This window comes from Nannospalax galili, unplaced genomic scaffold, assembly GCF_000622305.1.
Source record: "Nannospalax galili isolate Female #2095 unplaced genomic scaffold, S.galili_v1.0 scaffold158, whole genome shotgun sequence".
NCBI classification, from domain to species: domain Eukaryota; kingdom Metazoa; phylum Chordata; class Mammalia; order Rodentia; family Spalacidae; genus Nannospalax; species Nannospalax galili.
Window position 1 is genome coordinate 10,051,570 of NW_008345290.1, and position 22,958 is coordinate 10,074,527.

Below are 22,958 nucleotides of genomic sequence, written 5' to 3' on the forward strand. Positions count from 1 at the left end.
CCGGCGCCCCGCAGCCGCTCCCTCGGCGGGGCCGTGGGCAGCGTGGCGTCGGACGGCCGCGCCGCGCAGGCGTCCTTCAGCATCCCCAGCAGCAGCGGCCCGTACGGCTCGCAGGACTCGGTGCACAGCAGCCCGGAGGACGGCGGTGGCGGCGGCAGCAGCAGCAGCAGCAGCAGGGATCAGCCTCCGGGCGGGGGCCCTGCCGGGCCGCGCCTGGTGATCGGCTCGCTCCCGGCTCACCTCTCGCCGCACATGTTCGGAGGTACGGCCCCCTCCCCGCGCCGCCGGCCTCCGCCTGCACAGGCCGCAAGTGCATCGCGGCCGCAGCTCAGCTTTGCCCCTCCCGCTGGCGCCCCGAGCCCAGGGCCCCTGCTGTGCCGCTGCCGCCCCTTCCCTATCCCACTTCGCGAGATCCCCCTGCCCTGTGCGGCCGCTCCCCTGCAGGCACTGGCCTTTCCTTTTGCTTGCGATGAGGTGAATGGAGCAAGTATTGTTTTAAAACAAACTGACGAAACAGCCCTCGTGGTTGTAGCTTTTAGTACCAGGAAGTTGGAGGACGCGGTCACTGAGTGCAGTTGTTTGGCAGCTGTGTGGCGAGCAGTTTTAAAGGCCGACAGTCCTAAGTGACCATTTGAGTATTTGAAATTACCGTAGCTCCTTTGGACAGACTCTTAACATAAAGCTGTAATCCTTAAGTCTCTGGAAATAGCGTCACTTGATAGCGTACATTGTAATTTGGGTACACGTGTTAATGCAAAGTGTGTTTTAACTCCGGTGAACTCCTACTTTACATAGGTTTAATGTTAGTAGTGCTTAGTTTGAAGTAGATCATTGAAATATTCAAAAACAGTTATTTAAAGAGAGTAAAATTGCCACAACTCTTGTCTACAGAGACCGTAATCAGCCCAGAGTCTGTTGGAAAGAGCGGTGTGACTAGAGTTCAGAAAAAAATCTCTGTAAAAGAAAATGGAAATTTTTAGTAGCCAATGATGTGCTTTTGTGTAGAAACAGAAGGGTGCACTTGATCTGAAGAAAACATAACCTCGACCTCTTTATGTTTTATGCTGAATCAAAACTACCTCTATGAAAACTTCTATGAAAAGTACAGTCTGTAAACATTCTCATATCGTAACAGTTATGTATCTGGTGTTCTGAATTCACATCTGAGCACAGAACGGTGTAAACACCCCATCTGTTTTCAGGACCATTTAACTCGTGTGTTTGTAAATGTAAATACTTTGGGTAAAGTGCAGTTTCTAAAAGTGTTCTAAAGCATTCAGACAAGCATGTTAATAAGCATGTCGTGTTTAGATTTTACCATCTTAATGCTACTTTGCGCATTTGATATGAACGGCACAACTTTAGCTAGCTACCTTTATTATGTATTTGGGTTATTTTTTTTGTTTGTTTTGTTTATTTAGTTTGTTTTTGAGGTTCTGAGAATCCAGACCAAGTTATCAAGCATACTAGGCAAGTTCTCTGCCATTGAGTTAAACACCTGGCTTGCCACCTTACTTTAATGACTTCCTAACATTGGGGCATTAAAAAAATATTTTGTTTTTGAGGAAAAGAACTAGTGTTGACCTTACTATGATTTGAATCACAGTTGAAGGCACTGTAGTTTCCTAAGAATTGGAGATTAATGCAAGAATAAACTAGTTTTAGTTGCCTTGTTTTTTGTTTTTTTGTTTTATTGTCTTTTTTGTTTAATAGGAAAAGCTTTGGCAGGTTAATAGTTATAGTGATTACTACTTTGGTTCAGTTTTTAAAGGGCTGAAAATTCTCTGACAGAGTCAGTATATTTGTGTGACTTTATTTTGTGGAAGTAAACTTTGTTGATAACTATGTTATTCCTTAGTGGGAAAGTGGAAACGTTGGAAATCAAGCATTATTTTTTTTTGTAAACCTAATTCTTAGATTTGTACATTTTAGTATATAGTTTTTTCAGTCTGGGTGGGTTAGGAAGGCTAGAGTCTGATAGCAGGACAGTGACATACAGAAACCTGTGGTGGCATCTCATTCAGATCTCTGGAGAGATTAAACATCTGTCCCAAGGCATCTGTTGTGTGTTATGACTTGAGTTCTCTCCTCCAGTTCACATAGAACCATTCCCATTCTAGATATGTACCATTCTTTGGACATTGGAGTAAACAGTTCTTTTTCTGTTTTCATGATTTATGGGAGAAACCTCAATTGACCAAAGTTGGGAGGGGATCAGAAAATTTACCTGTATTATGAGGTGAGATGGAGTTGTTGTGGCCTTAAATCCTAGTTGCCATTCAGAGGTGGATAGTAAAGCTATCTTTAGTGGTGTTATCTACTGTGGCTTTTACCTGTATTTCAGTGGCTGGGTTCACAAGGAAAGCAAATAAAAGTATGTTTCTAATTATTCTGGGATGGAGAAGCCAGATCATGTCTCATTATTTTAAAACTTAGACTTATTTTTCATGTTGACTTTATTTTTAGTTTATACCAATGTGTTTATTCACTTTCAGTTGTTACAAATTGGGCATATATATGTTCATTGGGTTATTGTTAGGGTGTATATAAAACTCCACCTGGAAATTGAGAAAAGGAATATTTCAAAATTAACAGAAAGTTCTTACTGTAATTATATAAACTAATGTTTTCCTAGTTAAAAAATATGGTTCTGCAAAGATTGAAAATAACCTTTCCTTTGTAGACTCATGTAATTTATTGAAAATGAAAACTTAAAACTATTTTCTGTAGGCCTAACTGATTTGGAACTTGCTTTGTTCCAGGCTGGCCTTGATCTTAGAAATCTGCCTGCCTCTGCCTCCCCGTGGTGGGATTAAAGGCATGTGCCACCACAACCAGCTTTTAAATTGTTTTTATCTTAGGAGTCTAGCAAATACATTTGTGAGTTAGTGGATTGCCAAATTGAATGAGAAGGCTCTGCATTGACTTTTATACTTTGCTTTCTTCGGAATGTATATTTTGGCTGCATACATTCTTCCCTCTAGAGAAGAATTAAATAACCAGAAGAGAGGTGAATTAATGCATATATTTCAATTAGCAGACATTTCTTAGACTCACGTTCTCATGGACCTGAGTATGATTAGAATCTGTAAGGAGGAGTTTCAGGTCAAGTGAGGCTGGCTTTTTTCTGTTATTCTGTCTGGACTGGTGAGTTGAACACTAGAGTGAAACAGTAGTTCTTTTTTGACTGCCATATCATAATTCCATTTGTTTTAAAACTGGCCTTTAAAGGTATCGTCTAACAGTTTTTGAAAGCCTTGATGTAGTATCTTAAGATTTGTTTGGTTTTATATTATGGTTGCATTTTCCCACTAAGTTGTTGCTTGCTAAAAGCAATGGATGGGAGTGGTAAAATAGTCTTCACTGACAGAGCGAGCACTGAATGGAGGTGAATTAGACTATAAAAATACCTCAACAAATGGAGATTATTTCTAGAGAAGTTATATGGCCTTCAGTAATGTATCCATGAGTCTGGTAGTGAAATTGTAAAGTGAATTAATTTAAGACAATGAATTTGTTCCATGCTGCTTAATTGTCTTAAGCTTGTTTGGGTGTGGCTTGCTGCTGATTACTTCTGTAGCCTGTAATTCTAGTACCTCCTGTTAGAAGCCTGTTTATTTACATTGAAGAAGCTTGGGCTAGCTTTTAAAATTGCGTGTTAAATAAGATTTGTATTCCTAGGAAGTTTTATTCAACTTAATTTTCAACATATGTTAGGTTTTATATAGAGATTATCTCCATTAATTAGCCATTATTAAGTTGTTCTCAGTCATTACTTCTTAACAATAGTAGGTGCCAAAATGTTTGAATTTGAGATATTGTAATTAATCTGTTCTCTCTTCTTGGATGCTCCTTTATTCAGTTAAGATTTTCTTGGGGAGGGGCAGAACAGGAATACTTGCTGCTTAAGGAAAAGGATTCTTCTAACCACCACTTCTGCTACCCCTGTAGAGGAAGGTTGATGGTTAGTAGCTGCAGCTGGCATGGATTCTCTATGGAGACCAGACTGGCCTCGAACTCAACAAAGATCAGCCTGCCTCTGCCTCCCGAGTGATGGGATCAAAGGTGTGAGCCACCATGCCCAGCAATCTCACCTGTCTTTAAAGACTGCAGAAGATACCTTATGTTGCATGCTCAAGTGTGGTGTCTATTGTGGAAGTTCCTACTTTGGGAATTGTCTGGAAGTAACCTTGACTGATGGAGGGGGAAGTGGGGTGAGTTGCACAGGCCACTGTCCTATCTGAGTGTTGCATGACCTGGAACTTGGATGCTTTGCAGCCTGTATTGATTGAGAGTTCTGCTGTGTTACTAATAGTGTTTCCAGCAAGTCCCCTGCTCCCCTCCACTTGGTTGCTTTACCTGGTGACCAGTAAGTAGGTTCTTGTTTCTGGCTGTCCACTTTCTTTTTATTTCTTATTTGTCTTGTACATATTATATGGAGAATTGCCTTATTGGTATACTTACTACATTCACTGGCTGTCCATATAATTAGGTATGTTGGTAAATGGGTCAAAAGAGAAGTGTAGAGGCTAGAGAAATGGCCCAGTGCTTAAGAGCATGTGCTGCTCTTCCAGAGGACCAGAGTTCGTTTCCCAGCACCCACATCAGGGAACTCACAACGGCCTCTAACTCTAGGGGATGTGATGCCTTTGGCCTCCTTGGGCACCGACACTCACATACACATGCTTATACACATGATTAAAAATAAAATAAATCTTAAAACAATAAATTTAAACAAAAAAATGTAGGAACTGCTTTGTGAGGCAAAGTATTTTCTAAGGTTTACTTACACAAATATTCCTAAAGCATTTAAAAAAATTGAACTGTTTACATTTTGTAGTTTTTGAATTATTTGGCATCGATGTGTTTAGAAATTGGAGAAAGCATAGTACTTTGTGTCAGCAGAAGGTTTGGCGTTTAGAAAACTTTTAAACTTCTAAGTTTATTTTCTATGCCGCTCATTAACAAAGTATTGCAAATTTAGCTGCTTAAAGGAATATGCATTTGTTTGTTAGTATCTGTGGGTCAGAAGTCTGGGCACAGCTTAATGGGTGCTCTGCAAAATTTGAATCAAAGTGGTGACCAGGTCTAGAGACTCAGCTTAGGAGAATATGTATCCAAATTCTCTTAGGTTTGGCAGAATTCATTTCTTTATGGTTGTTAGGTTCATGGCAACATGCTTCCCCCCCTTCTTCTTAGCATATATTAATTGTACTGAGTAATGGTTTCATTGTGATCAGTGTATATCATGTCCTTTGATTATTTGATCTATTCACTCTCCCTCACCTTCTTTTGCTCTCTCCCCTTCTCAATAATCTCCTTACTCTTCCCATTAGTCCCCCCCAAAAATCTCAGTTTCAAAAACATGAAGTATTTGTATTTGAATCTGGTTTATTACAGTTAACAATGGTCTCCATTTCCATCCATTTTCTTACAAATGACATAATTTTATTCTTCATGACAGAACTTCATTGTGAGTATATATACCAAATTTTCTTTATCCAGTCTTTTACTGATAGGCCAGTTCTATAACTTGGCTATTTTGAATAGTGTCACTATAAACATGAATGTGCCGGTATCTCTGTCGTTGGGGTATATCTCCAGGAATAGTAGAGCTTGCTTGTATGATAGTTCTGTTTTCAGTTTTCTGAGGAGCCTTCATACTGATTGTACTATGGCCTGTCAGCTTGCTGTCTCAGTGCCAGCTGAGGAGAATGAGACTGCATCTCTGCTGCAGTTAGGCTCAGCCCATTGCTTTTACTGCATTTCATTGATTAGAAGCTCATAGGCCTGGCTCACACTCAAGGGGAAGGAATTTCACAAAGGTTTAAACACTAGAAAGTGTGGGTATCAAGAATGGTCACCCTAAAATCTGTTGGCCACATTGATGACAGACTTGGGTTGATGAAGTAAATGTGTAACTTTTAACTTAAGCCTTAATTTACTTTCTAAAAGTTGTAGTAATACATGTAGTAAGTGTTATAGTATTCGTGTCGGTGAATCTGTCCCCTGTCTATAAAGGGCTGTGCATGTAGTGTCAAGGATATAAACTTGAGACTGTTCTTGCTCAGTTCTCCCTGCCAGTTAGAGGATTGGCAATTATTATTATACCATGTAGCAAGTTCCATAGTAAGACTTTAAAGCATAATTCTTAGTTAAGTATCTGTTTAGGGTAAAATAATGCTTGGCAGAGAAAGTAATGTTTGAACTGTTCATGAATGATTCAGAATTTTTGGTAGGGAAGGCACTATAGACTGTAGGAAAGTCTACAAAAGCCTGGGATTTCTTTGATAGGGCATCCTGGAAAGTTAAATATTGCTGGATTGTTGATACTGTAGAGGAATGCTGAGCATATTAAGCCAAAAAAATAGGAAATTGGACCAGTTGTTGGAAGTGATGGAGGCAGGGAGATTTTGGGATACTTATTCATGGTTCCATTTTAAATAGGGCTTTATAGTTGACCCGACTGAGAGAATGTTCCAGAAGAGATGAGAAAAGCAAGTGTGAGACTGAGAAGGAGCAGGGAACAGAAACCAGAAAGGCCCTGATGATTGACTATACCTCGTGTTCTGAAAACAGGTGGGAAACCTTGTAATTGGAATCCAGAAGGTTATAGAAGATGAGAACAGAGAAGTAGGGTGGGTGAGCATGAGGCCCAGTTGTAAAATACCTTGTCACTGTTGGCCCAGGTTTTTTTTGTTGTTCGAAAGAGGGGTTTTGAGGAATGCATTTATGTAATTCAATTGGGTTTTAAGATGACCATGGCCACTATGTTAGAGTAGGTTCTAGGGTTCTAGAGTCTGCAAGGAGGCAAAAATCCAAATAGAAGATGACAGCGGCCCAGGGCGGAAGCACCAGCAGGGCCAGGAGGTGGCCAGATTCTGGCTGTGTCTTTTTAAGTGTGGAACCTGGTTGGTATGGAGGCGAGAAAGAGTCAAGAATTTTTTTGTTGCTTCTTAGAAGCACCCTGGTAAACAAAGTTTCATACTTTTCTAGTTCTTAGAAATTTTTCAGAGACATAGGATTACTAGATCAGCATTTGCTCCTGGTACATGAGCTTTATTGCCAGATTGAGCAGGGGCATAGTTTTTAGGAATGTGCAAATGTTTATTTTCCCTCCTTGAAAACTCACTGGAATGAGGATTTTTGTTGTTGTTGTTAAGAGACAGCCCTGGCTGGCCTGGAACTAGCTATGTAGACCAGGCTGGCCTTGAACTCAGAGAGATCTCCTGCATCTGCCTCCAGAATGCTGGGACTAAAGGTGTGTGCCACCACTCCCAGTCCTAGAATGAGAGTTTTAATGTAAGTGCAGATTAGTAAATACATCTTGAGTAACAGCTATCAGTCATTAAATTCATCCAATAGTTTAAAAAATTATTTTATAAGTTCTGACCCTGTAATGAATCCTTTTATTTGAAGTGTAATTAGCCTGTAACAGTTCATTAATTTATCCTATTTTTGTACATGTAAACATAGAGACCATATATACATATGCATTATTATTACTTGTGATTTATTTCAAAGTGCCAGCTCTTGGTTTGAACAATAAGTGCTGTTTTTATGGTTGATTTTTGTTTCATCAGCTCTATTTTTAGTTTTTTTGCTTCCTTTCTCATTTTAAAAGTTAAATTTTTATTTTCCTAGCTGCTTTCTTTTTATTTCTTGTTTTCTAATGCTGAAACACCTACAGTACATGTAGGCACTTCTCATAGCTTTTGGAAGCTTAGTATTTTCACTGTCATACTGTTTTTTTTTTTTTTTTGCTCTTTTTGAGACAGGGTCTCCCTGTAGCTCCAGCTGCCCTGGAACTCACTATGTAGACCAGGCTGGCCTTGAACTCACAGAGATCTGCCTGCCTCTACCTCCTGAGTGCTGGGATTAAAGGCATGCACCACCACGCCCAGCCACATACTGTTTTAAAAACAACTCTATCAAGGAATAATTTTATTATATAGTTTGATGTTTCTTTATATCTAGGAATTTAAGTGTGGCTTTAGCATTTTTAGAGTGGTAGGTTTATTGTTTTGCTACTCTTGTTAATGGTAACACTATCAAGTGTTAGCTAGAAGTGTATTGCATTGTGGCCAGGAAATCTTAAGACTGAAAATTATAGAAATACAACTCAAAATAGTGTTAACTAGAAAAAGGGAATATTGTCTCAGAGTATTGGAGATGATCCTAGGATAGCATATAAAACTGATGGAACAGGTACAGGAGCCAGAGTTCCTAGAGCCAGATTTAGCAGTGGTGTGTGTGTGTGTGTGTGTGTGTGTGTGTGTGCATGTGAGTGCGTGTGTGTGAGTGCATGCATGTGTGCACGCTAACGTATCTGGGTGTCTTTTTAAAAAAATATTTTTTATTTTATGTGTATGAGTGTATTGCCTGCATGTGTGTCAGTGCATCTGTCATGTGGAGGTTGGAAGAGGGTTTCAGATCCCCTGGAACTGGAGCTACGCAAGGTTGAAGGTTGGTAGTTGCCATGTGGGTGCTAGGATTTGGAACCTGGGTCCTCTGCAAGTGCAGTCAGTGCTCTTAACCACTGAGCCATCTCTCCAGCCCTTCATCTGGGCGTCTTAATCTCCTTTGTATCTTGCCTAGTTTTAAACTCTTCTGTTGAAGGTTGGCTTTTAGGCTGATAGCCTGTAGAAGCACCTTTACTTCCTAAGGAAATATAAAGAATCCCAAAGAGAGGATTTTTCTCTACTCCTCTGAGTTCCGTACCTATCCATGAATCATTCACAGAAGTGGAGGAGATGAGATACTGTCTATGTCTGGGCTTTGTTGTTACTCTGGGATAGAGTCTGGGCCTTCTAGTCAGGCTGTTAGATTGAGTCAGTCTACCTTACTTAATGTCTTGTGCTTCAGCTTTCTAATCTCCAAAAGGATAAAACAATACCTGCTTTGCAGTATTGCAGAGATTTAAATAGTCCATGAGGTATTGCATACTTTAATATTTTTAATTTTCATTTGAACTTCATTAACAAAAAAATGGAAACATCTAAGGTTCATGTCCCATGTTCTATTCTCCCTCTTTCTTGGGAAGACCATGTGTCTTGCTCTAACTTCTCAGATCTTCCTTTCCCAACTCAGATTTTACAAAAAAGAGCTCACAGTTTTAGTATTTATTACTATTTTTGTATGTGTGGGGGAGTGTATGTGTTTGTGTGGGGGTATGCATGCACATGTATGCCGAGGCCAGGGGTTGATGTTGAATGTATTCCTCTGTCACTTTCCACCTTTATTTTTTTAACCTAGAGTTGGGTATTTCAGCAAGACTGACTGGCCAGCACCCCAGAATCTGCCTGTCTCCCCATCAATGCCAGTGTTACAGAAGACACCAGGATTTTATGTGCATGCTGGAGATCTGAACCCAGCAGCAAGCACTACACTGAGCTATCTTGTGGCTCTCCATCTTGTTCTATCCCAGTGTGTTTCCACAGTGCTGGGATTGTACATGCAGATACACCCTGCTGGGGACCCAAACTCAGGTTCCTGTGCTTGGAGGACAGCCAATTTACTGAGTTATCTCTTCAGCCCTGTTTTGTTTTTTTTTTTTAGTTTCTATTTATTATTTATTATGTGTGTCAGTGTTTTGCTTGCATGTATATAAGTGCACCTGTGTTATGCAAAGCCCACTTGGGCCAGAAGAAGGTTGTCAGATCCCCTGGAACTGGAGTCAGGGATGGTGTTATCTGCCATATGAGTGCTGGGATTTGAACCCTGGTCCTCTGGAAGAGCAGCCAGTGCTCTTAACTGCCTAAGCCATCTCTCCACCCCTCCCCCAAACCCTATTTTTAATAATTTTTTTCCTTACCTTCAAGATTTCTTCCCTTAAACATTGATTTAAATTTCATAGCACATTTTTGTGTGAGATTTGTGGTAAAAATTTTGAAAATGACTGCTTCTTAAAATGTTCTCTGAAGCTTAAAATGTGCTCTAAAGCTACATACCCTTTTTAGATAAGAATACTGCTAGTCACCAGTACTATTGTCATATTTAAATCACATAAAAATTTATTGCATCAGAAAAAAGAAACGCAATATGCTTATTTGTGTAGATGGGTGTTAAGTTGAATTGTGAACCAAAAGATAATAGGAATTGTGTGAGCTACACAAATGAGACAGTCATAAATTGCCTTAGAAATAAAGTTATACTGTGCTTGGAGTTTATTTTTTATAACTGTTTGAATTTGCTACAGATTATTCCTAGGCTCTCTTATGTATATTTTGTGTTTGGAGATGGTTATAGTGATTAGTATAAATATAAGACAGGTCAGTCTTTTAAGTGTGTGTTGCTTTTGCAGATAGATTCTGAAAAAACTAGCTTTGTTTTTGCTGTGCTAGAGTTTGTACCTAGGGCTTCACACATGTGGGTAAGTGCTCTACCACTGAACTACCCACCCAGCCCAAACTTAGCATCTTTATAGTTGTATGGAGTGGTATATCTCAGGCAACCTGACATGCATTAAAGCAGGTTACTAGTGTGCTAGTGGTTTGGTGTCCTTCCGCCTAGAGCTAGGGTTCTTAATACAGTTCTGGAGATTTTCTATCACAGTATTTAAAAAAAAAAGACTGTGGTCATCTTAAACTCAGTTCCTTAATAGCCCTCCCTGTCCACCGCACCATACTCAGAGTTCTTCAGAGGTTTGCTTTAGTTTCTTAAAACATCCACACATACATCAACAAATAAATAAACAAAACAAAGATTGAATAAGATAGGCCACTTTCAAGAAATGTTTTTAAAAATATTGAATACTATTGTTTTTATATAATAATTTATGGATTAAGAAAGTGATTTCACAAGAACAATCTCCTTTGACTGATTGGAAATAGGTATAAATTACTTCACTTATTTGGAAATGAGACTCAGAAGTTAGATGGGCTGTTTGTGGTTGTTATATTTTAGATGTTATTCATTTTGTATCTTGGTTGTACAGCATATGGAACTTAGTTAACATTCTCTTAGGAATTGAAAATCCTGCTTATAACTGACTGCTTTGCTTTTGTCTCACAATTTTGCATCTTCTTCTTTGTGTTTTAAGAAGCCTTGCTTGTTTAGTTTTAAAAAGGCTGCTCAGTTATATGAGTCTCATTTCAGTTCATACACATTAGTCACTGAATTTCATCTCTTAAAAAAAACTTAAGTGTATCTTTTTGTTTTTAGCTTTTGTGTGTTGAGGCAGTCTCAAGTAGCCCAGGTTGCCTTGAACGAACTAGCTATAAGGTCCAAGATGACCTTGGACTGACTCTTCTGCCTCCACCTCTTGTGCGGGATTATAGTTGTGGGCCACTATGCTCAGCTCTCTTCATTTCATCTTGTTTGTCATCTAGGGCCTCAAGTGCAGCCCGTTCTGAATTGGTTCTCAGATGAGCCCCTTGCTCATCTTTATGCAGGAGGTTATGTTTGTCTCTCTGTCTCCTGGCTTCTTAATCTCCCATCATCATCTTTCTTGATAGTCTCCATTGTTTGGGGTGAAACACAATCTCCTATGTCCTACTGAGGAAAAAAAATGTGTGTAAAGTAAAAATTCATTGTGTGGAAATATTTCATTTCCACCTTAACTCTTGATTTGACGCTCTGGCTTGGCATAGAATTCCAGCTTGAAATTACCTGCCCTCAGAACTTAAGTGTGCTACTCCCTTGCCTCTGTTTCTGTTGAGTGCACAGAAGTCATTCTGATTTGTGATGTTTTGTGTGAATCTTCTCTCACAGGGTTTTACAGTCTTTCTCCTTAGGGTTAATATTGCTATTAATAGATGTTGGGATGGATTTGTTTTTATGCATTGTGCAGCATGTTTGGTAGGCCCTTTGAGTCTGTTAACTCTTTTTTTTTTTAAAAAATTTACTTGGGGCTGCAGAGATGGCTCAGTTGTTAAGAGCATTGGCTGCTCTTGCAGAGGATTTGATTCCCAGCATCCACATGGTGGCTAACAACTGTCTGTAGCTCCAGTTCCAGGATATCTGACACCCTTTCCTAACCTCCACGGGCGTTACACTACACAGGTGTACTTTCATACATGCAGGCAATATACTCATACACATAAAATAAAAAACATAAAATATATTTTTTAAAATGTATTTATTTATGGAGGCAAGGGGAGAATGTTCATGTGCGTGCCATGGTACATATGTGGCAGTAGGAGGACAACTTGTAGGTGGTGTGACTCCTTTCACTAGTGTGGGGCCGGGGGACTAAACTTAGGTTGTCAGACTTCATGGCCAATACCATATCTGAGACATAATCTCCAGCCCTCATCCCTGCCTTTTCTTCTCCTTTGGGGGATTTTTATTTCTCCAGATTTTAGTTGGTTTTTAATGCTTTTTAAATTCCATGTATTTTTTTATTACTGTGAGGTACAGTATCTTTCTGAGACTACTGATGTGCTATTCTTGTCAGTACCTGTGTTTCTGTATGTGTATGTGTGTGTGTGTGTGTGTGTGTGTATGTTTATTGTCTCCCTGATTAGTTTCTTACTAGTTGCCTTTTCTCTTTGTTCAACTTCTTTTGTTGAGTGTTTTCCTGAAGTGTTTGGTGAGTTTTGGCTTGTCACTTGTACTTTAAACTTTAAAATGGGACACTCCAAAGCTGAATGGAAGCTTTCTGTGTGAAATCGTCTGAGCCTTTAGAAATGTTAAATTGTTTTTTCTAGGACTAGGGTTTGGTTATATTTTTTAGAATGGCTTTTCTTACATGGAACTTGAAATTGGAGTCTCAGGAAGCCAAGGTTAGTCTTGATCTCACTATGTATCTGAGGCTAGCCTTGGACTCATGATCCTCCTTTCCCCTCCCAAGAGCTGGGATTAAAGGCCTGTCCCACTATATCTGTCTTTAAAAAAAATTTGTTATTGCCTTCCTTCCTTCCTTCCTTCCTTTCTTTCTTTTCTTTCTTTCTTTCAACAGAGTCCAAGTTGGCCTCAAACTTGTAATCTTCTGAGTGCTGGAATTTCAAGTGTGTACTACCATGCTTGGTTTTGAAAAACACTATTTTTATTTTATATGTATGAGTGTTTTGCCTGGATGTATGTAAGTGCACCATGTGTATGAAATGCCTGCAGAGGCCAGAAAAGGGTGTTGGATACTCTGGAACTGGAGTTATAGGGTGGTTGTTAGATGCCACATGGGTGCTGGGAACCAAACCCATGTTCTCTGCAAGAGCAGCTAATGCTCTCAACCTCTGGGCCATCTCTCCAGCCCCTGAAGACATAATTAAAAAAAAGTTTTTTTTGTTACTATAATATATGTATGTGTATCTGGATAAATGGGTTTGTACATGTGTGGGGACCTCAACTTTTCCTCCACTACTGATTGTTTAGGAAGTTTCTGTTTCATTGTGGTGCTTTGGATTGAATCCAGGGCCTTTTATATGATGGTTAAGTTTTCTCCCACTAGGCTTCCAGCTCTTTCCAATGTTTGAAAAAACTCTGAATAAGTCTTTTTTACACATGTATAAATTTTCCTAGAATGGAGGCTATTCTGACACCAGTAGGTATATTGTAATGTAGTTGTGATTCTAGTTACCTGGATCTATTGTCAGACTCAGGTCTAAGGGCACTATCTCAAGAAAACTGCCTTCATTTGCCAGCCTGCTTCAGGACTAGGCTGTCTGCTTGGCTACTACCTGATTGGGGGTGGGGCACACAACACCTTTGCAGTTTTTATTTTTTTTTTATTTTTTTTTCCTAGTACTGGGATTGAACTCAGGGTTTCATGCATGTGAGTCAAGTGCTCTACTGATGAGCTCTAGAGCTCTACTTTTTATTTTGAGATAAGGTCTCACTAAGTTGCTCAGGCAGCCCAGAACTTAGTCTGTAGTCCAGTCAGTCCTTGGACTTGTGCTCCTCCTCCTTCAGCTTCTGAGCTGGAATTACCAGGCCTCCACCACCAGATACAGTTTTCTCAGGTTTGATAATTCACCAAATTATCCTTATAGAACTAAGGAAAACACTATAGCTACAATTATAGCTTATTATGAAGATTCAGATGAAGACCAACAAAATAGAAGGTCTGCAGTGACCTAGGAGGGTCCTGAAAGCAGAGTTTTCAAGCCCCTTTCTTGTTGGATTGGGTTGTGGCTCTTACAGAGCACATCTCTCTGTTCATGAACCAGAGAGCTCCTCCAGCCCTTGGGTTTCATAATGTGTGTGATATAGTCTACACTTTTTATGCAGTATAGAAACATGTATTAGATGATTTAATTCTTGCCATTTAAAATTTATTGTCAGGGGCTAAAGAGATAGTTCAGTGGTTATGAGCACATAATGTTGTCACAGAGGACCCAAGTTCAGTTCTCAGCACCTATAATCCAGCAGCTCCAGCTCCAGGGAACTCAACCCTTCTGAACTCTGTAGACACCTGCATTCACATGCACATACCCCCATACAGATGTACACACCCATAATTTAAAAACATAAACATAATAAAACAGTAGTATAAAAATAAATATTTTAAGCTGGGCATGGTGGTGCACTCCTTTGATTGTAGCATTTGGGAGGCAGAGGCAGGTGAATTTGTGAGATCAAGGACAGCTTGGTCTACATTAGCTATCTGGCTACAGGGAGACACTATCTCAAAAAAACAAAAAGCAAAGCAAAAAAAATAAATCTTTTAAAAAATAGGGGCTGGAGAGATGACTCAGTGGTTTAATGCTTTATTGCTCTTATAGAGGACCTAGGTTCAGTTCCCACCCAAATCAGGTGATTCACAACTGCATGTAACTCCAGTTCCAGAGGATCTGAAGCCTCTTGGTATCCATAGGCACCTGTATGCATGAGATACACATAGACTTATACAGCACACACACACATACGTAAAGGAAAAAAGATCTTTAAATAAAAAAATAATTTCTAAGGGATTGTTCTATACATTGAAAGACTGAAATATTTTTTGGCATAAAAATTTTAGAAATACATGTTTCTAGAAATAGCTTTAGTAAGTACTGGTGGAACTTTGTTCTTGTAACTTGTAGTTTCATGTAACATTTTAATATGTTAGTTTGGATATTTGTATCTGTACATCAGTTAACCATAGTACATTGATGTACTCCTAATTATGTCTCCAAGTAACACTGCATGAGGTAGAGGATAATTCCTTTATTTTATAAATCAAAGTAAAACTTTGAGATACTTAGAAAACTAATTTTGAATGACTAAATCAGTCCAGGGTTTTTTGGTTTTGTTTTGCTTTGTTTTTTTGGTCTTTTTAAAAAAAATTTCACCATGGTTAGTAGTTTCCTATTTGTGCTGTAACAAATTACCACAAATGTAGTAGTATTTATTATTTTTAATTTATGTGTATGCTTGTATTTCCTGCATGTAGGTAAGTACAGCCCTTGTCGTGCAATGCTCGCAGAGGACAGAAGAGGCTGCCATATCCCCTGGAACTGGAGTTACGGACAGTTGTTTGCTGCCATGTGGGTGGGATTCAAACCCTAACCGCACAGATTTATCTCACAGTAGGTAGAAGTCAAGAGTCTGCAACAAGTGTCGGTGGGCTCAAATCAGGGTGCTAGCAAACTGTTTCTAAAGGCCACTTGCATTCCGTGGCTTAAGGCCCCACTCTTGATCTTCACAGCTAACAACACTGGATAACATCTTTTTCACACTGCCATCTCTATTTTTGACTCTTCTGCCAGATGACTCTACAATTTAAGGATATTTGTAATTATATTGAATATATCTTGATAATACAGGATAATTTCTTTTAAGATCACTTGATAAGTAAGATAATTCTACCTGCAGCCTTAATTTCCTTTTGCCATGCAACTCATCATAGTTCTGAGGCTTAGGCCCTATAGACATTGTTGGGAAGCCATTCTAGAAATCTACCTCAGTATGGTAACTCTTGAATGCTCTTACTGTCTAAGCATGTTTTGACTTACCAGGTGAAAATAAATGATTTGAGATTAAAGTGAAAGTAAAATGATTTGAGATTAAAGATTCAAAAAGAGATAGAATTCAAAAGACAATGATTTGAGATTAAAGTAAAAAAAAAAAATTTGTGTAAACTTTAATGACCCACCAGGTATTATTCCTGAAAGTTATGAATTCTTGATCTAAATTTTAAAAGACAGCTAAATGAGTCTGAGAAGCAATATAGATGACTGAATTTTATAGCATTTAAAAAAAGAGCATATGTATATTCTGATTTCATCTCCAGCTTGAACAATTCAAAGTAGTTGTCTTATTTTTATTAATTTTAAGTAAAGTATTCGATTTGTATCTGGTTTTTTAAAGAAGCATTGAGTAGGTAGAATTCATAGTTCAACTTCAGGCAATCCACAAAGCTTGATATATACGACTTTGTGCTTTACATTGATTTTTCTAGAGGAATAATAGGTAGTTTTCATTGGATTCTCCAAGGGAATTTATGCCCCTAAGTTGATAGCCATCGATATAAGAATTCCTTTTGTCTCCAATTCCTTTTGTGTTAATTTTTGTGTGTGAATGTACTTGAGTACACGTGGGAGGGTGCTACCTTACGGAGGTCAGAGGACAACCTGTTGGTCCTTGCCTTCCACCTGGTTTGCATCAGGGTCTGTTATTTGCTACTGAGCACACCAAGCTAGCAGGCTGGCAAGCTTCCAGAGATTCTTCTGTCTCTGCCTCCCATCTTGCTGTAGGAGGTTTGGGGCATGGGTTCTGGGGATTGGAACCAAGGTCCTTACATTTGTCTCTAATCCTGTGGGATCGATCCTCTGATGATTTTTATATGTTTTTTCTATACTTAAAGATTATTTAGCACATTATTAAGCTTTTCCTAAGTGCTAGGTGGTGATAGTAAAGAATGTATTCAGGGGCTGGAGAGTAGGCTCAGCGGTTAAGAGCACTGACTGCTCTTGCAGAGGACCTGGGTTCAATTCCCAGTACCCACATGGTGGCTGGCAGCCATCCATAACTCCAGTTCCAGGGCAGTCGAACACCACTTTGACCTCCGTGGGTTTTGCATGGCACGAGTGCACTTACATACATATACACTCATACGCATAAAATAAAAATAATATTTTTTTAAAAAAGAATGTGTATTCGTAGAGCTTGATGATTGTCATACTCCTTTTTTGAGAGAGGGTCTCACTCTGTAGCCCTGACTGACTGGCCTGGAATTCACAGAGATCTGCCTCTCAAATGCTGTGAGTAAAGGTGTACACCACCGTGCCTGGCTACCATTCTTCTTGTAACTTTATTTTAAACTATTTCAATGCTTTTCCCTGAATCTTCTCTAATTTGTGGGGAACTAGCAGATTTGCATACAGTGGAATGTTCAGATCTTAAGTGTAGAGTTTGAAGAGTTTTGACCAGTAACATAAACTGTATAACAAACACATTATTAAAATGGATGCCTTCATCACCCCAAAAAATTCTTCCACATTCTATTAGTAATTACAACTCTATCCTTCCAAGAGGCTTCCTTCAGGGAACTTTATTTTTAGCATCACTGTTTTTAAGTATGGGAGAAATTTCACTTGTCCGAGAAATGTCGAGACATGGTTGAACATGAAATTTGTTTTTAATTGAATGAGAATCTTTTAAAAAATTAAGTAGGGAATGGGTAAGTTTTCTGTAGACTGTCTTTTTGTATTCATATATAAGCCTAGGGAGCGTGAATGAGTCAGAGACCACACTGTGATTTGAAACAGCAGCTAGAACCAAAGGAAGTTTCAGCCTTAAGCAAGAAGAACCAGAAAAGGGAGTTCTTAGGGTCATGTGACAGTGAGACTCCACGTTCCCGGCAGTGGTGCGTGTGGCATACAGGCTATGGAGAAGGATGCTATATAAAAGCTAGGAAGGGTCGTCACTGAAAGGCCTAATATAATAGGATTTACAAATGACCTAGAACTCACTATGTAGGACAGGCCAACCTCAAACTTACAGCAGTCCTGCTTCAGTGTGCCTCCTGAATGTGCTACCACACCCCATCTGTATTTACTTTTGATATATTAAGTAAGAGACACTGTTCTTCTTTGAAGTCAATTAGGCTAGCTTGATGACTGTCACTTTGCATCTTTTGCATCTGGGATGGGCCACAGAATAATGAATGAGTCTTTTTTTTTAAAATTGCATGTCCATGTCTTAGATGTTTGAGTATCTTAGTGCAGGCACAATCCCATTAGAGCAATTCTGAAAAGGTTTGAAATGCATAGTATAAGCAGCCTAGAAGTGTCTTCTTGTAAGTAATGCACTAATAGGAGTCAGAAACATAGTTATAGAGGGGCCTGTTGCTACTTGTTGGGAGAGGTTGAGTTTCGCTTTTATTTCAGAGCAGTGATAGGCTAGGGTGAGGGAAGAGTTTGTATCAGTTGAGTGTTGGGAGCCCTGGAGGGAATGAGAAATCTGACAGATGTACCCACAAAAGGTTGGAGTCTGTTAGAGAAAAAATTTCTGCTGCATTATTCTTGGTGTAGCATCATGTCTACCTGCTTTATGACCTAAAGTCATTTTAAAAACTTATGCATAGCAAAGTGAGAAACATGTTCCTTATTCTAGATAGGCATGTGGAACAGTAGACTTTACAAGCAAAAACAGCACAGGGCTTAGCTAATCTCTGTTTCATTCAGCTTGCTTAAAATTGGGCATGGTGGAAACTTAAGTGTTCAGATTATCATACTTGGTCTATGTATCAGATTTTTCTTTGTTTCTTTGCTTATTCATTCAATCAAAAAATACTAAGTGCTTACATTAGGTTGGCTTTTTTATTGAACCTTATGTAAAGATGAGAAATGATTGTTGTACAAAAAAAATTTAAAGATATTTTATTATTTTTGTTATGTGTATGTGATATGCCTGCATGTAGGTAAGTGTACCCGTGTCATGCAGTGCCCACAGAGGACAGCAGAGGCTGCCAGATCCTCTGGAACTGGTCTTACAGACAGTTGCTAGCTGCCATGTGGGTGCTGGAATTTGAACCTGGGTCTTCTGCAAGAACAGCCAGTGTTCTCAACCACTGAGCCATCTCTCTGGCCCCATACAAAATATATATTTTCTTAAATTTATATTTTTTTTATATGTATGAGTGAATTGCATGCATATATGTAAGTGTACCCATGTTGTGCAATACCTGAGGAGGTTGGATGGTTGTTAGCTACCATGTGGGTGCTGGGAATTGAACTCTGGTCTTCTGCAAGAGCAGTCAGTGCTCTTAACTGCTGAGCCATTTCTCCAGCGCCATAGGAAATCTTTATCTAATTAAGGAGCTTTGAAAAGAAATTATTACAATATAAAAAGTGACATGTTTTGTGTATGTCAGCAACTTTGTTACCAAATTAGTATGTATGTATGTATATAAAGAGAAAAGATGAGAAGATAATACTACTAATGCTTCCAGAACTTAGTTATACTCAGGTCTGTTTTTTTCCAGCCATGTTCCCTAAACTGTTAGGCCCCAAGACAAAATCCAATTTGGAGAGCATGGATTTGAGAACTCATCTTGTAGACAAATCTCCAAGTAGTCTCTGGAAGGATACATTCTGTAGCCAGGCAAGTTTGTAACTGATTAAACTTCTACAATAAAGAAATCTAGTTAACTCATTTTGAACCACTATTTACAAAATTAGTTTCAGTGCCCCACCCCCTTTTTTTTTTCTCTTTTTGATGTTCTATGACTCTCAAACTTGAATGGTCATGAACATCAGGCTGGGCCCTAATCCCAGTTTCTGATGGAGTAAATGTAGGGTGGGTTGAGTCTGCATTCTGACAAGCTCACTGTTAATGTACCTTGTTCTCTGTGTGGCTCAGTCCCACTTGCCTTGAGTATAAGTTCTTAGAACTCCTGTGATAGACTGTGGTCTCAGTATTTTCCTGCCAAAAGAAGTTACCTTAAACATTGGAAAGCTGGGTGTGGTCATGCACCCATAATCTCAGCCCTTGTGAGGCAGAGGCAGTAGGATTGTGAATTCACAGTCAACCTGGATTACATGCATTCCAAAACCCCTGCCTCATAAACATAAAAGTAGGAAATGTTTGTGTGTGTGTGTGTGTGTGTGTGCGCGTGCGCGCGTGTGTGTGTGTGTGCGCGCCCGCGTGTCTGCCGCACGCATGTTGTAATGGAAGAGCCTGGGCTGGGGTCTTTTTAACATAGTTACCCTGAGTAGCACTATTTCCCATTTGTCTTAAGTCTTTCTCTGCTTGTCCTGTAAGCTTCAGTTTAGTTGTTGTCCATGGAAATGATGAAACCTACTTGGAACAGGTTGTAGTAAGGATTAAATGATATATTTGACATAGTTCCTAGTATAGGATTTACTGCATTCCAGGTACTACTTTACTAATTAAAATAGAATCAGTGGATCAAATGGTATTACTGTTGTTGGAACTCATTGTAAATGCAGAATCTCAGGTCACACCTCAGGCCTACTTCAGTAGTCTGTGTTTTTAGGATGCCCAGGTGACTTGTGTGTACACGACCATGAGGAACACTGGTGTAGCTTACTCAACATGTAAGTTATATAATTTATTATATAAATAAATACGGTATATAACTTATTTTGATCCATCTTATAAACTGGCTGACTACATAGGACTGTGTCTAGATAAATGTTATCAATTACAATATGTACTGTTTATTCAAGAGCCCATAAATACTTTGGCAATGTCTTTCTTGGTGTTTCCTAGCTATAAAGTCATTTATACTATTGTTAAATCTTGAAATAACACATAAAATGAAAAATACCTGAAAATTTACTCTCTAAGATAAATGCCACTAAAACTCAACTCTGGTATATCTCTTTATACACACACACACATTTTTTATGGCTTTCTTCCTCCTTTTAGTCTTCAAATTCTCGCTTGCCACTTCCCTAGCTTGAGTTTGGATATGTGTGTCTAAGTGCAGGTGCCCATGGAGGTCATAGGCATTGGATCCCTCTGGAAATGGAGTTGGAGGTTGTTATAAGCTGCCTGACATGGGTGCTGGGAACCAAACTCAGGTCCTCTGGTAAAGCAGAGCACACTCTTTAACTGCTGAGCCATCTCTCCAGTCCTGCCTCATTTTAGGTAGGTCAAATTCCTTAAATTTTTGCTAGTTTGGTGGGAAAGAAATATTTCATGCTCTCTCTTTTTCTCTGTCTCGGTTGCTCGTCTTTCACCGTGATCTTGTTCTGTAGCCCAGGCTGGCTTTAGCCTATGATCCTCCTGCCTCAGCTTCTTGAGTTTTGGGTTTGTAGATAGATGCTTGCCACCACACCTGGCAAGTGCTCTTTTTCCATGATCCCCCATTTCTTCTCTTCAAGGACTCGTGTCATACTTATTTTTCTCTTAGTTTGTTAGTATTTTTCTTAGCGAGTCACAGGATTTGTAAATGTAGTCTTATTCTCTTTTGTTAGAAAAATTGTAAAAGTCTTCATTTTCTCAACAAAAGTTGAGGGAAAAAAATGCTATACTAAAGCGTGATCACCCACATTCGACATTTATATTATCGGTCCCCCTTTTTTCCCTGAGATATTTTAAGGCAAATCCCAGACACTTCCTAACATAGAGTTTTAATAAAGACATAGTCATTTGTTGTCACTCTTTGCCTGTTCTTTAGATTTTTCCCTTCTCCATGATCTGAAAGATACTCTTCAATGACTAGCAGAAACACTGCACTTGTGCCTTTTTTGTTAAGACTTTAATCCTCTTGAATTGTTTTTTGTATATGGTGCATGGTAGGGGTCCAATTTTTTTTGCATATTTATTCCCATTCATCCTAGCACCATTTATGAACCTTCCATCGGCAGTGCGTCCCTATCATAAAGTAAGTGTCTTTTTTTCCCCCAAGCCTGGGGCACTTGGATTGACTTGGTTCTGGCAAAGTGTCAGCATCACTTGCTTTCACACACACACACACACACACACACACACAAAACAGAAGAGGAACTGCTGTAATGTGTGTGAATAGTACCCACTGTGGTTCTCATGTCCAAGTGTAGGAATGTCATTTTAGTGGCCTTAAAGCTCAAGGGATTAAGAATCAGACTGGCTGCTGGGCAATAGTGGTGCATGCTTTTAATCTCAGCACTTAAGAGGCAGAAGCAGGCAAGATCCCTGGGATCAAGGCCAGCCTGGTCTACACAGTGAGTTCAAGAACAGCTGGGGCATAGGGATACTGTGTCTTCAAAAAACCAAGACCAAACAACCAGACAAACAGAAAGAATAAAGATTGCCCCTACCCAGTATCTGTGTCAAATGAATTTTCCTTAAATTTGTTGGGTGATGCTGGTGTTTATAAGAGGAAGCTTATCTAGCTTGTGGTAACATGCAGACACAGCCCTTTGAGGGCATCGTAGTGACTCAAAGCAAAAGACTGCTGCTGCTGTTCACTTTATCTCTGTGAGCCTCCCGCCTCTTGTTTTCTGGCCTAGGAACATGTAACTTTTTTGCCAGCTCATTTGATGTTTTTAAGATTTTGTTTTTAAATCTTGGGATTTGAATGTTTCTCTAAGGAGGGTTGGTCTGAGTACCCATTCCACTATATTACTGAGATAGCTTGCTCTATTAAATTAATTAGATTTTGCCAGATTGCTGTTTGGAGAAATGCAAACTAAAATAGTAATAACATTTTTGTCAGATTGGCAGAAAATAAGTGACAACGTATCATTTTAAATGGTCTTGGCTGCCAATGATAATATAAGTATAAATTGCTTGTTTTGTAGGAAGATTTATAGAAATGCTTTCTTTGTTGGACAAAAATGTTGTGATGTTGAGGGATTAGGTGGACAGAAGTCTATATGAAAAAAGTGTATCTGGCCCTTGCTTTCATTTTCTGCAATGGGACTGGAAAAATACAGGAGTGCCTATTACTGATTTCTGGCGTTTAGGGCTTTGAACTTGAAATGCACCTGCCTCCACCTCTGAAATGCTGGATTACAGATCTGCACTACTACCATGCTCAGCCTTATAAAAACATTTTTTTTTTTTTTTTTGTGGTGCTAGGAGTTGAAGTCAGTTTCTACTAATGCATGCTGTGTAAGCACTCCATCCTAGCTACAGTC

General features: G+C 39.2%; 1 protein-coding gene across 2 annotated transcripts in view; it reads left to right on the plus strand.

Moving 5' to 3' along the window:
* Znrf2 (zinc and ring finger 2) overlaps positions 1–22,958 on the plus strand; it is a 94,049-nt gene that overhangs the window by 4,613 nt on the left and 66,478 nt on the right. Inside the window, exon 2 of one of the 2 annotated variants that reach the window (XM_029567529.1) lies at positions 6–262. In XM_029567529.1, the coding sequence (XP_029423389.1) occupies positions 6–262 (257 nt within the window). Of the gene's footprint in view, positions 263–22,958 lie in introns of both variants that reach the window. The other variant, XM_029567530.1, reaches the window with a different exon arrangement.